Consider the following 16459-nt stretch of genomic DNA (forward strand, 5'->3'; position numbering starts at 1 on the left):
AATCTCAAGTGTTCCAGTACTTATCAGCTGCTGTATGTCCAGCAGGAAGTATATTCTTTCCAGTCTGTAGAGGAGAAGTTTTCTAAGGAGATTTCCTGGATACTTCCTGACACGGACAGAGAGCACTGTGTCAGACTGGAAAGAATACACCACTTCCTGCAGCTCACTGGATATATTTTTTATTTTATTTTTTTAAATAGAAGTGAATAAAAAATTTCTGGCACTTTCTAAAATCAGTTAATTTGAAAGAAAACAAAATTCAGCTGGAGTGCCCCTTTATCAGGCTTTTTCCACTTATGGTAGGTACGATGCAGATTTGCCGCTACTAAAGGTTATATTGAAAATATTCACAGCAAATAAACAGTTTATTTACCACATCTAAACATATCCTAAGGGTGCATTCACACATACAGGACCCGCAGCAGCTTTGATGGCACAGATATCAATGTAACTAAATAAACACCGCATCTGCTGCGGATCCTGTAGGTGTGAACGCACCCTAAAGGAGTACTCACATCTTATTAAATGATGCCTTATCTTTAGGATGCCATCACTTCACTTTAATGAAGAACTATTAGTAGTAACATATATTAGTCAAAGCAGCACCCTGAGGATTCTGGGAACATTGCCCTTTACATGGGGTACTGTGTCTCAGTATGTGTGACCGTTACTAGAAACCTCTTTTTGTCATTGGTACTAAATTTAGTGTATTCAGGGTTTATTGACCTTTCCTTCATGGTCTGTTCCTGGCTTTGGCTTCAATAATTTGTTAGATCAATCTGTCTGTGTAAAAGGACCCTTAGAGACTATAATTCTATATATACTTGGGACAACCTTTGCCATAGGCAGCTCCTTCTCTAACAGTAAAGATGGATGGGAGTTGTCCTGTAAGTGGCTAAAGCATACTGTATCTGCCTTAGCCGATTGCTTTTAGAGTATACAGCTGCAATAGTAGTACATATAGAAACCATTAAAAACATTACAGGACATTAGCACTGATAAAATACTACATGGCTGGAGGACTTTTAGGACGCAGGTAGCCAGAATTTTATGTTCAGTCTTTACAAGGCTGGTAGCCCTTTCTTACCATATTATTTTTCTCTTATAGATTATAGCACCTATAGCCAAGCTGGTGCACAGCAGAGGTAAGTGCCTGTGTGTGTGTGTGTATATATATATATATATATATATATATATATATATATATAATATATATATATATATATATATATAATATATATATATATTTATTTATTTCTATTTACATACAGTATGTTACCGCCTTTAACATTTTATTTTCTCCCACTTTCAGCTATGGTGCTTATACTGCCCAGCCAACTCAAGGATACACACAGACTGCTCAGGTATATGAAAATGAAACCTTATTGTAGAATTATTGCATGCTACATATCTTTGGTGTGTTAGCTTTTGTACTATAATATGTGGGTTGCCATTACAGTTGCAGTGAAATATGAACTGTTTTTATATTTCTATTACCTGTATGATATAAGGGGTTGTCCAGATAATAATTTTTGAAGTGCCTGTGCGTTGGTGAAGAATAAAGCGGTATTCTGTTGACCTCCAGTCCATCCTCCTGGGTGCTTCCTGCCTGCATCTCTACACGTAGGAAGTACTTGGTCATCCAATCAGTGGTGACCCACCTCAGCCAGAGAATTTTTTATGAGACCAGATGCAATCAGGAAGCATCTAACAGTGGGGACTGGCATCCGCAACAGGTAAATACCTTCAGTGTGGTTCAGGACATCTATAAGTTCAGGGTAGTTCAACTTAAAGGGGGACTCCGGTAAGAGAAAATTGTTTTCAGATCAACTGGTGTCAGAAATCTATACAGATTTGTAAATTACTTGCATTTAAAATCTTAAGTCTTACAGTAGTTATCAGTCACCATGGCAGCAGAAGGATTTTACATTATTACTTTGGCACCATGATTGACGCAAACAAATAATACCAAACAGCAGAACTGCTGGTTTTTGGTCATGCCATATATCAGCTAAAATAGACTAAAAAGCAAACAAAAGTCCCATCCACCCTAAACTGGTACCAATAACAACTAGAGATCATAGAGCAAAAGACATTAATTTCCATAGACAAAAATATGGATGGCGTCTCAGAATATGGCAATTCAAAGACCTTGTGTTTTTTTTTAAGTTGGTAAGACATAACGGTACAGTAAACTGGATAATCACACTGAGCTGCGAAAATTTCAGTTTTTGGCTGAATGAACTGCGTGAAGACAATCCCTCAAAAATGACAGAACTTCAGATTTTTTTTTTTCCAATTTCAAAGCACAAATTTTACATTTTTTTTTTTGTATTGAAGAAAAAAATTATGGGTGCCCTTTAAAAAACAAAACAAAAAAACAAAACCTGATCCCTCAAACAAGCTTGTAAATAAGTTGTGGCTTTTAGAAGTGAGGTGGTACAAACTTGTCAAATCGCAGACTGGTGAAGAGAGCAATAAAGTTAAGTTACATTCTTAATTTTTCTCAAAGAGAAAAGCAAAAAACTTGCATCATTATGTATTTCAGTAGTCTAAATAAAAAGCATAGAAAGTCTTATAATTCAATTTTTCTCCCCCCACAGGCAAGCTATAGCCAGCAGAGCTATGGCACCTATGGACAACCTAGTGATGCTAGTTACACACAGGCACAGACCACTGCCACTTATGGCCAGGCAGCTTATGCTACTGCTTATGGGCAACCTCCTGCTGGTAAGGACCATATTTACAATATTGACGTTACATGTGTTGCACTTCATTTTTACAAGACCAAGGTATTTTGCAAAAATCTTAAACCACAACTCTACTGCAATACATGTATTTTTACAGCAGAGTGCAGTCATGATTTTTGCAGCAGGTAGGTGATTTTTATTGAAGACCTTTCAGAAATTAAAGGTATTTGTAAAAGGGCTGTGTATAGTAAGATAATGATGTGCGATTTTGCTTCCCCCCCCCCCCCCCCCCCCCCTTTGTCCCCCATTCATTTTTCTTTAATTAGGGGGACAAGTTCTTTAGTTGCCATGAATGGTTTAGTTTTGGGAAATAAACATGTAACTGTGTAAGCAACTGTTATACGCCACACAAATTATCTTTACCCCTTCCTACATCAAAATGTTCATGTACTTCAGAGAAACAATGTTTACTAATTCCTAAAGTATTTGGCCTGTTTCCAACCATGCACTCGAATTACGCTGTTAATGTAATTGTCACGTCAATTCTTTCAGCGGAATCAGCCGGCCCATAGAATGGTGTCTATGGAGCCGGCGGAAAGGCGCGCGGCCGTGATCTTGTACAGGCGATGGAATTCCGCGGAATTTATTCACGAGAATTCCGTTGTCTGAACCCACCCTTAGACGGGATGGCGATGATGTGGCGCATAGCTGTGTTTGTACAGTCGCCTGCTAGAGGACAGCTGGCCGTTAAAGGAGAACGCATGCCAAATGTAAGAATCTAGGTTGGGCGTGGCCCTGGATTCTTATTTGTCTGGAGTTCTCCTTTAACAGCCAGAATTGAATATAGTTCTGATATGGGTCCTTTACCCCCTTATTCACGGTCGGTAGTTTATTTATTTTTTTCAAGGTATTAGCTCTTTGTCTGTCCCAGCAATGCGATCACAAAGGCAGATAGGGGTCATCAAGACAGCACTGGGCTGTCATTAGACCTGTATAGTAAACTTATAGGGGGAGATTTATCAAACATGGTGTAAAGTGAAACTGTCTCAGTTGCCCCTAGCAACCAATCAGATTCCACCTTTCATTTTCTTGTGAGGAATGAAAAGTGGAATCTGATTGGTTGCTAGGGGCAACTGAGCCAGTTTCACTTTACACCATGTTTGATAAATCTCCCCCATAGTGATTACTAACTCCCACCAATATGAGACTCCAATAAAAAAAAGTGTATATGCAACTTGCCCAATATGATGGTGGTTTCTAGAAAGGGTGGCATTCTGTCAAATGTACAACTTGGAATTCACAGTTGTCGTCAGAATTTGCACACAGGAGATGGTCTAGCTCTCTCAAGCAGTCTTAGTAAGAGTGTGTATTCCAAATGAAATAATTATGGATTCCCTCCTAGAACCCTGTATTGCTCCATTCCTTTATTCTTCCTAGTAGTGTGTGAATACATTTATAAGTAGATACTATAATTTTCCTTTCCTTGGTGTTGTACTTGTGAGTGTAGAAACACTGTCCAATTGAAGTTAAGCATCAGACTCTAAAGAGACCCATACAAGGTTTGCTATATTCCCCCTGCATGAGAGAACTATATATTTGGTGCCAAAATCTGGGTTGGATTCTATTGGGATTTAATGGAAAACATTCCAAGTAAATAGAGCCATTGGACCATATTAATCAATCTGTGAGACGAAAATGTCTGGTTACTATCTGAGACGAGGAAAAAAAACACAGCTCAATCACAGCTCATTCTCAGTAGTGAAATCTGAAATCGGGCTCATTTTTGTCATCGACAGATTGATGAATTTGGGACAATATTCTTTGAGGGGAAGTGTTTCATTACCTGTTTCAGATCTCATAGAAATAAATGGCAGTATTACTCGCAGCGGGCTAAAAGTCAGGTTCAATTTAGTCTGGTCAAAACAAGGTAAACCCCCCCAAAATTAGAGCTCTGCTTTTGCAGTGTGAATGGAACCTGAATGAAAAAATATCTCCCACAAAATAAACTCATGCCCTCTCCTCTGGGCAAAGGTTCTGCAGGCGGGGGCCTGCTGAATAGAGCAACAGTGCGCATGCGTGGCCGCTGCTCCAATCTATCAAGGAGCAGCCAAAGATGGCTGAGTACATCGCTCATCTATTTCCATGCCTGAGGGTGACCTAGCAGGTGGACCCCCCACACACACCTTTCTGATTTATTTCCTACCCTGAACATCCTGTTTACTTGAAGGTCAGACAATCAGAATAGGCATGTATATCCTAACAATATGCCATAACATTGTGATGGAAAAGCATCTGTTGCAGTTTAGTAATTTGCAATAAACTAAATTTACCATCTCCTACACAAAATGTACCTGTCACAATCTGACTGATCATTGGAATGAGTAGGGAGAGAAGCATGGGCCTGAGGGCCTCTCCCCTCTCTGTGTGAGTGACTTAAGGTGGACCCACAGATTTACATTCAGGGTCCGACTTGGTCATGTGGCTCTGACCTGCGAGAAAAGGTGCTCAGTGTGCATTGTTCCTGGCTAGTTCTATCGATTTGGGTCAGGGACTGGATATAAGGTGACAGTACCAATTTATGTTCTGTTCACACTGCTGTCCTGCACCTTAGTTGATGTTTTACAGTTCTAATGACTCAGTGTGAACAGAACCTTACTATGTTTTGTTCTGGCTGCTTATAACTGGGCAGTCTCTGTGCATGGCAGGTCCCAGAAATAAAAGTCGAGCAGCTAACAAAAGCTGACATCACTGTTATGTAACTACTTTAGTAGTCCATTTGGTCTGATGTTTCCTTTATGCTTTTCTGCTTTGTGCCTGCAGTAGAGGGGCCCAGCACAGGTTTGACACTTGCATGTATAAGTACTAGAGCTTTGAAGCTCATCCTACTGTTTCACATCATTTCAGACTCCATTTACCATGATTATTTTGTCCTCTTATAGGGCAATGGTTATTTTAATTGCTAATTGAACCTGGTGTCACAGGGAGCATTCTTATTTTTCATGTTCAGGGCATATACAAATTCAAGAAACTCTGCATATTGTCTTTTGATTTTTAAAGTGTTTCTGTCAACACCCCCCCTTACTTTGTGGGGTTCTGTGCAGTGGGCAGGGCTACTCAGCAGTTGGGTCATCTCCCTCTCGGAAGAGGGGAGGACCGACTGCCAGGAAGCCCCACCTAGGTGACACTGTCCACCAATAAAATGAAGTGATTTTACAGCAGAAAGAAGACAGACATTGTTATATACAGGCATATTTGGAATGTGCAGCATCATGGCTTATGGATGGTGCAGAGAATAATTGCGTCCACCTTCCCCCCCCCCCCAAAAAAAAATCTGTTTTCATTGTCATTTGGGGTCCTTTTTTTACATGGCCTGATATGTGGGCCATTTATGATCATGAACTAGAATCGATTAGTGGGATCAGCTCTCACTTGCAGTGCCTTCACAAGGCATGATTAATCCAGTCAGTTAGAATACTTTAAAGGATAACTCCGGCGAAAAATTTTTTTGGCTTATTTAACACACATTACAAAGTTATATAACTTTGTAATGTGGTTAAATACCTGGTCTGGCCCCCTTCCCCCACTTTCCGACCCCCGACCCCCCACCCCGGAAGTTAAAGAATATATACATTACCTATTACGGTCGTCACGGTCCTCTTTTCTGGTGTCGGGTGATGTCAGAGCTGGGGGCGGTCCGGGTCTTCTTCCTCCTCGGCGTCTTCATTGAGAGTGAATGGGAGAGAAAAGGCTGCTGGTGCACATGCGCACCAGCAGCCTTTTCATTGGCTGGAGCGCATCACATGGCTCAGCCCTGATTGGCTGAGCTTGCTGGAAGCCATGTGATGCGCTCCAGCCAATGAAAAGGCTGCCGGTGCGCAAGCGCGCTGGCAGCCTTTTCTCTCTCATGGACCCGGAAGAAGGAGACATCGCTGGACGGCGGACGCAGGTGACGGTGAGGCGGACGGCGGCCGAATGGAGTGGCGATCGTCACCGGAGGGATGGTGAGTATGGTGTCTGTGTTTTTTTTTTTTTTTTTTTGGGGGGGGGTCCCGCCGGAGTTGTCCTTTAACCCCTTAAGGACAGAGCCTGAAATGGCCTTAATGACAGAGACAAATTTTATGAATATGACCAGTGTCACTTTATTCATTAATAACTTCGGGATGCTTTTACCTATCCGGCTGATTCTGAGATTTTCTCGTGACATATTGTACTTTACATTTCTGGTAAATTGGAGTCGATAATCATAACAAATCTTTATGAAAAAAACCCAAATGTGAAAAAATGTGAAAAACTGCATTTTTCCAACTTTGAAACTTCTTTGCGTATACAGAAAGTGGTTATACCACATAAATTATATATTAAATAGCATTAGCAACATGTCTACTTTATGTTGGCGGCATTTATTAAACGATCTTTAATTTTTTTTAGACAATAGGAAGCTTAAAACATTAGCAGCAAATTTCCAAATTTTCAGTAAAATTTCAAAATCAGATATTTTTAGGGACCTGTTCAGGTTTAAAGTGTATTTGAGGGGCCTGTATGTTAGAAAGCCCCACAAAGCACCCCATTTCAGAAACTGCACCCCCCACACTCTGCAAAAGCATATCCAGAAAGTGTTTTAACCCTTTAGGGGAGTCACAGAAATAAAAGCTAAGTGTGTAAGAAATTTGAAAATTTTAATTTTCTGTGCAGAGATTTTATTGTAATCCAATATTTTTCATAATTATAAACCTATTACCAGAGAAATGCACCCCAATAATTATTGCCCCGTTTCTGCAGTTTATAGAAATACCCCATATGTGGCCCTATTGCGCTATTTGACGCAACCACAAGCCTCAGATACAAAGGAGCGCCTAGTGAATTTCAACGCCTCCGTTATATTTGGTCATTTCTGACTGTACCACTTCAGGTTGGCAGAGGCTCTGGGTTGCCAAAACCTAAAAAACACCCCTAAAGGGACACCATTTAGAAAACTACACCCCTCAAGGAATGTAACAAGGGGTGCGGTGAGCATTTGGACCCCACAGGTGCTTCACAGATTTTCCGAACAATATGGCGTGAAAAAAGAAAAATTTATTTTTTACACTAAAACGTTGTTCTAGCCTTCAATTTTTCATTTTCTTAAAGGGATAAGAGGAAAAAAAAGACACAAAATATGTAGCGCAGTTTCTCCCGAGTACAGAAATACCCCACATGTGGCGATAAAGTGCCAAGCTGGCGCAGGACGAGCCTCCAAAGGGAAGGAGCGCCAATTGGCTTTTGGAAGCTGAATTTCACTGGAAAGGATTTCAAGGGCCATGTCGCATTTACAGAGCCCTCGTGCTGCCAAGACACTGGAAACCCCCCACAAGTGACCCCATTCTGGAAACTACACCCCTCAAGGAATCTAACAAGGGGTGCAGTGAGCATATGGACCCCACTGGTGACGGGCACAAATATGGAACAATGTGACGTAAAAGTAAAAAATTTCATTTTTTCACTTTCATGGCACAAATGTGCCCGTCATCAAGGGGTCCATATCCTCACTGCACCCCTTGTTAGATTCCTTGAGGGGTGCAGTTTCCATAATGGGGTCACTTGTGGGGGGTTTCCAGTGTTTTGGCAGCACGAGGGCTCTGTAAATGCGACATGGCGTTCATCATCCATTCTAGCCAAATCCAACCTCCAAAATCCAAATGGCGCTCCTTCCCTTCAGAGGCTTGCCCTGCGCCCACATGGCGCTTTATGTCCACATGTGGGGTATTTACGGACTCGGGGGAAATTGCTCTACACATATTGTGTGTTTTTTTTCTCTTTTAACCCCTTGTGAAAATGATAAATTCAAGGCTAAACCAACATATAGTGTAAAAAATGTAATATTTCATTTTCACGCCACATTGTTCCACATTTGTGCCCGTCACCAGTGGGGTCCATATGCTCACTACACCCCTTGTTACATTCCTTGAGGGGTGTAGTTTCCATAATGGGGTCACTTGTGGGGGGTTTCAACTGTCTTGGCAACACAGAAGCCTTTTGAATGCAACATGGCCCCTCGAAATCCATTCCATCCAAATCCAGCCTTCAAAAACCAAATGGCGCTCCGTCCCTTCGGAGGCTTACCCTGCACCCGCATGGCGCTTTATGTCCACATGTGGGGTATTTCCGTACTCAGGGGAAATTGCTCTACATATTTAGTGTTTTTTTTTTATCTTTTAGCCCCTTGTGAAAATGAAAAAATCATGACAAGATTAATGATTTAGAGTAAAAATTTTACAAAAATTACACTAAATGTTGGTCTAGCCTTGATTTTTTCCATTTCCACAAGGGGTTAAAAAAGAAAATTAACACAAAACGTGTAGGGTAGTTTCCCCTGATTACGAAAATACCCCATATGTGGGCATAATGTGCCATATGGGCACAGGGCAAGCCACCAAAGGGACAGAGCGCCATTTAGAGGCTGGAATGGAGGCCATGTCGCAATTACAAAGCTCCTGTGCTGCCAGAACAGTAGAAACCCCCGACAAGTGACTCCATTCTGGAAACTACACCCCATAAGGAATCTAACAAGGGGTGCAGTGAGCATATGGACCCCACTGGTGACAGGCACTTACGTAGAACATGTGCCGAGAAAATAAAAAATACAATTTTTTTCATTTTCACGTCCCAAATGTGGCTGTCACCAGGGGGCCATATCCCCGCTGCCCCCCTTGTTAGATTCCTTATGGGGTGTAGTTTCCAGAATGGGGTCACTTGTGGGGGGTTTCTACTGTCCTGGCCGCACAGAGGCTTTGTAATTGCATCATGGCATCCTCTAATGGGAATGGCGGCCATACCTACTTAGCTGGGGAAAAGGGACAATTCTAATTTATTTGGGGGTATTAGGGCAATTATTAGTTTATAAGGTTGGAAATGACAGGTGTCCATCAAACTCAACCTGTGTTGATCCAGAGGAAGGCAAAAAACCCTTGTGAGGCAGACAGTAGCCTCATCACAGGGGAAAAATTCCTTCCCGACTCCATAATGGCGATCAGAATAATCCCTGGATCAACGTGACCCCTGAAATAGGAATAAGGGACAGAATTTAGATAATGTAGAACCCCAGTGACGTGTGGTGCACCTTGAAGCGGTCCATTATGCAGAGGCCGGGGGGATCAGGACAGGTGTCACACTGGAAAATGGTGTCCTTCCTGATCCCCCTGTTACGCCACACTCCGCACTTCTTCTGGGGTCTCCTGTTCTCCAGTGTGGGGGACGTCACCTGGAAAATGTTGTCCTGGTGCGATACGGGGTCCCTCACATCCAGAAGCGCTGGGTCCGCTCCATGGCTGCTAAATATTAGGGCGCTATTACTACTTCTGATTTGTTCGGATTGTGCCGCAAGCTACAGGGCAGCGAGGGACCGGAAGAGGGGGTGCTGGTATAAAAGTTATCCCCGTACAGGTGGTGACCTTTATCCAGCAGTGGGAAGATCAGTTCCCGGACGATCTTTCCACTTGTTCCGAGGATGGGGGGGGAGGGGGCATCTGGGGGCATTTGGGGGCTGGATTTGGATGTCCCTTCCTACATACACTCTAAGGGTACGTGCACACTGCGGAATCGCGACAGATAACCCTTCGTGCATTTCACAGTTGGCACCCGCCGGTGGACTGATGCAGGCGCACGTCTCCATCCGTGTCATAGACTCCATTCTATGCACGGGCGGATTCCGCTCTCCGTCCAACGTGTTCATTCTTTGGACGGACGACGGAATCCGCCCGTGCATAGAATGGAGTCTGACACGGGTAGAGACATGCGCCCGCATCAGTCCGCCGGCGGGTGCAAGCTGCGGAATGCACAAAGGGTTATCCTTCGCCATTCCGCAGTGTGCACGTACCCTAAATCTGTAAGAGTACCCAGAGGTACTCTCACACAGTTTGTAGAATTTCACGCCATACCGTCATCTCTTATTGGGATGGTACTGGCGGAAAAGACGTGTCTGGGGGGCAGCGTACGCTACGCTACCCCCAGACACGTCACTGGATGATGAGGATGAATGGAGGAAAGAAGGATCCCCCCATTCATCCTTACTGGCTGTTTCGGTGTCGGAGGCAATAATAACGTATGCGTCCGACACCGAAAACACCCTGGGGGCCATCTTTATACGGGGATTGGTATATGGGGTATGTAGTGGTGTAGTGTCAAACTTTATTCAATGTAGTGTGGTGTAATGTAGTGTTTTTTACGTGTTTTTTTTACAGTAAGTATAAAAAAAAAACCTACGCCAACAAAGGAGTTGCTGATAAATGCCGCACTTATGTGCGGCACTTATAAGCAGACCGTGGCAGTAGAATATAGAAAAAAAACACCCTACGCCAAAAAGGAGGAGTTGCTGATTAGCAGCGCACTTTCGTGCGATGCTGATCAACACTCAGCGGCGATAGGGTGCGGAAAATAGAAAAAAAAAATTTGGAAAAAAAAAAAAAAAAAAAAAAAAATTCTATATTCTGAATATCCCTGTAGCTGCTGATAAGTGTATTACACATATCAGCCGCTAGGGGGCAGCAGAGCGCAAAATCCGGAAAATGACGAGGCTGGAGCCGAAAATAGCCGAAAGAAGACGACGGGGAACGGCGGAAAGACCCGAAGACCGAACGGAATGACGGAGGACGCCGCGAACCCGGAAGACGCCGATCAGGAGCCCGGGACAGGTGAGTAATGTACAAATACCTGCTCTGGACCCCTCCGCTACCTAGCGGAGGGGTCCAGGGCAGGTATTAATTATTTTGCTGGACTCTGATCGCCGTGCCACCGGCCCGATCGCTGTGAACGGCCGGCCGGCCGTTCACGGCGATCGGGCCGGTGGCACGGTGACCACCATTACTTTTTACAGTAATGGCGGTCGGTGCCGTCCTCGGACAGCACCGACCGACATTTTTTTCCGGGTCATCGGGTCACCGATGACCCGGAAAGGTTCCGATCGCCGCTATTGGCTGATCTGAATTGATCAGCCTATAGCGGCGATCGTAAGCACGGGGGGTGTTAACCACCCCCCGTGCCGTGAAGCTATGATGGCCTGCTATGATTTATAGCAGGCCATCTTCCCCGACCGCTGTGTGTGAACACGCAGCGATCGGGGAAACATCGGGCGTAAATTTACGCCCTGATGCGCTAAGTACCAGGGCGCGAGGGCGTAAGTTTACGCCCGATGTCGTTAAGGGGTTAAATACTTTATTGGCCGCACATCTCCTCCTCCTGTTTTTTTTTTTTTTTTTTTTTTTTTTTAATTAAAATTCCCACCCCAACACAGAAAGAAAGTTTACATATTGTGCCCAACAACACCGCCCTCCCTGCCCCAACAAATCCCACAAAAATTTGTTCTCAATGGAAACCTAAAAGTTGGAGGAAATCGCATTAAACAATATCAGTCCAAGGCAGTAATTATTGTAAGCACTTCATCTTAGAGCTTTTGGGGATTTAAAGGCACACTGTCATACATTATACATGGCGTGGGGGTGCAAGAGCTAGGATATGATATGTATATCAAAGTCTACAACTCGGGGTTGACATCTCATTTTTGTTTGGTAGGCCGACTCCAGCCACCACCCATTCAGACAATTTCATCCAATCAGGCGGAAGGGAATTGGAGAGAGAAGGAAACCTTTCATGATTTGAAAACTCCCCCATATGAGCATTTAGTTTTCCGGCCATACCCCACTACATCCACTCACTGCGGTTCCTCGGTCCCCCGACCCCCAGCTGTACTTCTACTCTGATCCACTAGCAGTAAAAAGGATTCCATAGGGGTCTGTTTTTGTGTAATAGGCAACCCTGTTTTTTCTATTCAGGGTCCCTGATAGATTAAAATTTAGTCATGGCCTTCCTTTTCTTATAGACCCCCTTTTCAGGTGGTATGACAGCATTCAGTCTAGCAATTCAGTAATTGTAGGTGCAGTAGGGTGAATCCAGTATCTTGTGATGAGCTTGCAGGCCTGTTATACCACCGTAGAAATGGCCAACTCCACCCATCATGGCTCCTCATCTGACAATACCAATCCCAACATTGGGTGATATTGTTAGACAGAGGCATAATAAAGATAATCTAACCGGCCACACACAAGATCAAATCAGCCGCGAAGCTGGTGCCTTTTACACCGGCTGATTATTGGTTGAATTAGCTTTCCTAGAATAGCACTTTTGCATTGATAGGGTTCTTAAAGTACTCTGCGTGAGCTTCCATAGATAATTTTTTGTCATGGCTCACTGGTAGTTTGTTTTTGAAGGGAATATTTTGGGAGAAAACTAAATATTGGGCTCTTAATTTTAAAACATTTAAAAGCCATAGTGACATTTCAAGGTTATACTGGTCAGTGTCTGAAGACCCAGACTATGTCCTTAGGACATATGTGCATAGAAGGGAGCTTGTAAACTAGTTTTAGGGCACTAAACGACCAGTATGTGTCCTAAAGCTGCTCTGCCTACAGCACTACAGCCTGGAAGCCAGAGATGTAAGTCTGGGACTCCACTCCCAGTAAGTAACAAGTGAGTTGTTACGAGACTGGGCAGGCATAATAGTGGTAGTTTTGGGACACTAAACTCCTGCTGTGTAAAGACATGCTATGAAATCTGTAATTTTTATCTGTCTACTGGCTTGTATTTTCTTGCTGTAAGCCTGCAATGGTGTTATGCACTGCATACTGACAGAAAAACACTTGATAGAAAACACTTGACTCCTGCATTTGTGGGCTTACTGCAGGGAAATTCGCAAGTGTACAAAGAATCCGAATTATAGGTTGGAATCAAAATATTCTGCCATTTACTGATCACTGTAGTTGGGGGGGGGGGGGGGGGGGGGGGTATGGGGTGTACTGGCGCTGATGGCCTCTTTAAAGTAGGAAGAAATAGAGTAATGTGATGTTATTTGGCTGCCTGTTGTATAAAGCTCAGTTTCTGGCAATAATCTAATTTGTTTTCAGGCAGGAACATATTAGATAACTGGAAGCCATTAATAAAATTTATAATTGGTATATCGACATCTCCCCTCTTTGGACAGTAAATAAAGTTAGACATGGTAAAAGAAAGCTTCACATTATGAAAATAATACACCTCTTAGGGGTTACATTGACGTGTGCTAGGTCTACTGAATCAGTGCTGAAGTCCATTCTATGGGGGGGGGGGGGGGGGGGGGGAGTTCAGGTCTCCCAGTCTTATGCATGTTCTTAGACATGAATTGGGGGGTTGCATGTGCGTTTGTCCACCTGGAGAGTGGACTTCACCATTGATCTGCCAGCAGATTAATGCTGTTTAGTTCCTGGCACCATTCTGTGTGTGGTGGGGGGGGGGGATGTTTAAATATGAAATCGTCCTGCTATTTGTGTCTGCATCTTCCCTGTGTAGTCTGATCCTGTCTCCTTTGCTACAGTCTGTGAATTGGCAGACAGATGAGTGAGTGGAGTACATTTCTGCTGTTCAAAGTTTTATCCAGGCATGGAAAAACATAGCTGCTTTTTCCCACAAATGGCACCATTCTTGTCTCCAGTTAAGTTGTGATTTGCAGCATGGCACAGCACCAACACAACCTGGGGACTAGGGTGGCACTGTTTTTGCAAGAATGTATATTTTTCTAATTCTTGATAACTCCTTTAACACGTTACCAAACAGCGACCATACATTTTACACCATTAGAGCGGTCTGACATATTTGCTTAAATAAGAAGTAAATGACAAATGTTTGGTCGAATGTGGCAATCTGAGAGCTCCAATCCTGTGGTTCAGATGTGACAGATTAATTGCATGGCAAGGTCTACAAACCATTTTCAGTTTAGGAGCAATGTACAATGTGCTGTAATGAAACGTCTGCTTTAAAATGTGGCTTTGTAACTTGTCTAGCAAGCCAGCACAGCTGATGAATGGCCAATGGAATGATTTGTTTGATTTAAGCAGCCATATGGGATATGATGTAAGTTGTTTTCTCGATTATGTCCTTAGGTTATACTGCTCCAGCAGCACCTCAGGCTTATAGTCAGCCAATACAAGGTTATGGAACAACAGGCTATGATAGCAGCACTGCAACCACTGCAACTACTCAAGCTTCGTATGCAGCACCAACTGCTTACAGTACCCAGCCTGCATACCCTTCCTATGGGCAGCAACCTGCTACCACTGCTCCTGCAAGGTAATAGGACTATTGCTTGACTTCTACCAGTTTTACAGACTTTTACACTGTAAAGAGCTTTTGTGTTTGGTCCAGTATTGTTAAAATGTTTAACAAATAATCACTCTTTATATCTTCACTGAGACATACAGAATCTCAAAGGGTCACTGTCATTTGACATGTCAAAAGTTTTGATCCGTTCGGGTCTGTGTGTCCAGACTCATACCATAATAATAAAACCAGTGTTCTCCCAATCTGTATGGATCAGAATACTCAGACCCAGACCGGTCAAAATTTTTGACATGTCAAGTTTTTCTAAACAACAGGTACACTTTATGGGCCCGTTCACAAGAACATCAGGATTCCACATCGAACCTCTGTGTCCCGCTGTGAGTGAAGGAGAGGGCACGCAGTCTTCTGCTGTGCGCACCCTCTCCTTCATTCACAGTGAGACCCTGAGCATGGCGGGATTTCGCCACGGAATTCCGTTCTTGTTCAGTGTGAACGGAGCCTAAAGGACAACTCTGGCGCTGGTTTGGGCTTTCCCATGATGCACTTTGCTGGTTTGGGCTTTCCCATGATGCACTTTGCTAGTTTGCTGGTTTGGGCTTTCCCATGATGCCCTTTGTTTCCTGTGATGTCTAACTGACTCTGTAGAACTGTTAGATGGCTTACATCTTGCTCAGCCAATCAGAGCTGAGCAACCTGAGTCACCTGACAAAGGGAGGCTGGCCTAACAGGGCTTAGACCCGCCTCCTTCTTGATGATGTCATTGTCACAAAATGGCTGCCACAGAGCAGCCTGGGGTCAGGAGTCATTAGGTAAGAATGAGTTTATTTCACTTCCTGGTGGGGGATTGAGGGAGGAAAAGATAGGGAAGGGGGGCAGATAGGTCATTGAAGTATATTACAAAGTTCTAAAACTTTGTAATGTGTTTCAATTACAGTACTGGGAAAAAGCTTTCCACCAGAGTTGTCCTTCAAGCACAAACTTCTGTAAGGAATTCTTACTAGTTCTTCTAAATGCAATTCTGTTTTTTTTTTTTGTTTGTTTGTTTTTTTGTTTTGTTTTTCCTATTAGACCTCAAGATGGAAGCAAACCGGCAGATGCCAGCCAGCCTCCTCAGAGTTCAGTCTCATATGCTCAAACCAACTTGGGCTACAGTCAGAGCAGCTATAGTTACCCCCAAGTCCCATCAAGCTACCCAATGCAACAAGTGAATGCTCCTCCATCTTATCCACCAACAAGGTATCAACTTATCTCTTTTGTATACTGAAAAATAATTTCCTAAATACTGTTGCAAATTTTTGTGTGATAACACCTTTAAAGGGGAACTCCAGCGGGAAAAAAGATTTCAAATCAATCGGTGTCAGAAAGATATATAGATTTAGTAAATTTACTTTTACGTTTATTAAAGGGGTATCCTGAAGAATTTTTATTTCTTTCCTATCAACTGGTGTAAAAAAGTTATATAGATTTGTAAACTACTTCTATTTAAAAATCTCAAGTCTTCCACTATTTATCTGCTGCTGCATGTCCTGCAGGAAGTGGTGTATTCTTTCCAGTCTTACACAGTGCTCTCTGCTGCCGCCTCTGTCCATGACAGGAACTGTCCAGAGCATGAGAGGTTTTCTATGAGAATTTGCTGCTGGTCTTGGCCG

The 16459-nt window shown here is 43.2% G+C and overlaps 1 protein-coding gene across 3 annotated transcripts in view; it reads left to right on the forward strand.

The window, feature by feature from the left end:
* EWSR1 (EWS RNA binding protein 1) overlaps window positions 1–16459 on the forward strand; it is a 31669-nt gene that overhangs the window by 1893 nt on the left and 13317 nt on the right. For all 3 annotated transcript variants that reach the window (XM_069961431.1, XM_069961429.1, XM_069961430.1), the window contains exons 2-6: window positions 1109–1145; window positions 1313–1364; window positions 2604–2730; window positions 14633–14819; window positions 15879–16046. In XM_069961431.1, the coding sequence (XP_069817532.1) occupies window positions 1109–1145; window positions 1313–1364; window positions 2604–2730; window positions 14633–14819; window positions 15879–16046 (571 nt within the window). The remainder of the gene's footprint in view (window positions 1–1108; window positions 1146–1312; window positions 1365–2603; window positions 2731–14632; window positions 14820–15878; window positions 16047–16459) is intronic.

Source organism: Dendropsophus ebraccatus, chromosome 3 (genome assembly GCF_027789765.1).
Source record: "Dendropsophus ebraccatus isolate aDenEbr1 chromosome 3, aDenEbr1.pat, whole genome shotgun sequence".
Taxonomy (NCBI): Eukaryota; Metazoa; Chordata; class Amphibia; order Anura; family Hylidae; genus Dendropsophus; species Dendropsophus ebraccatus.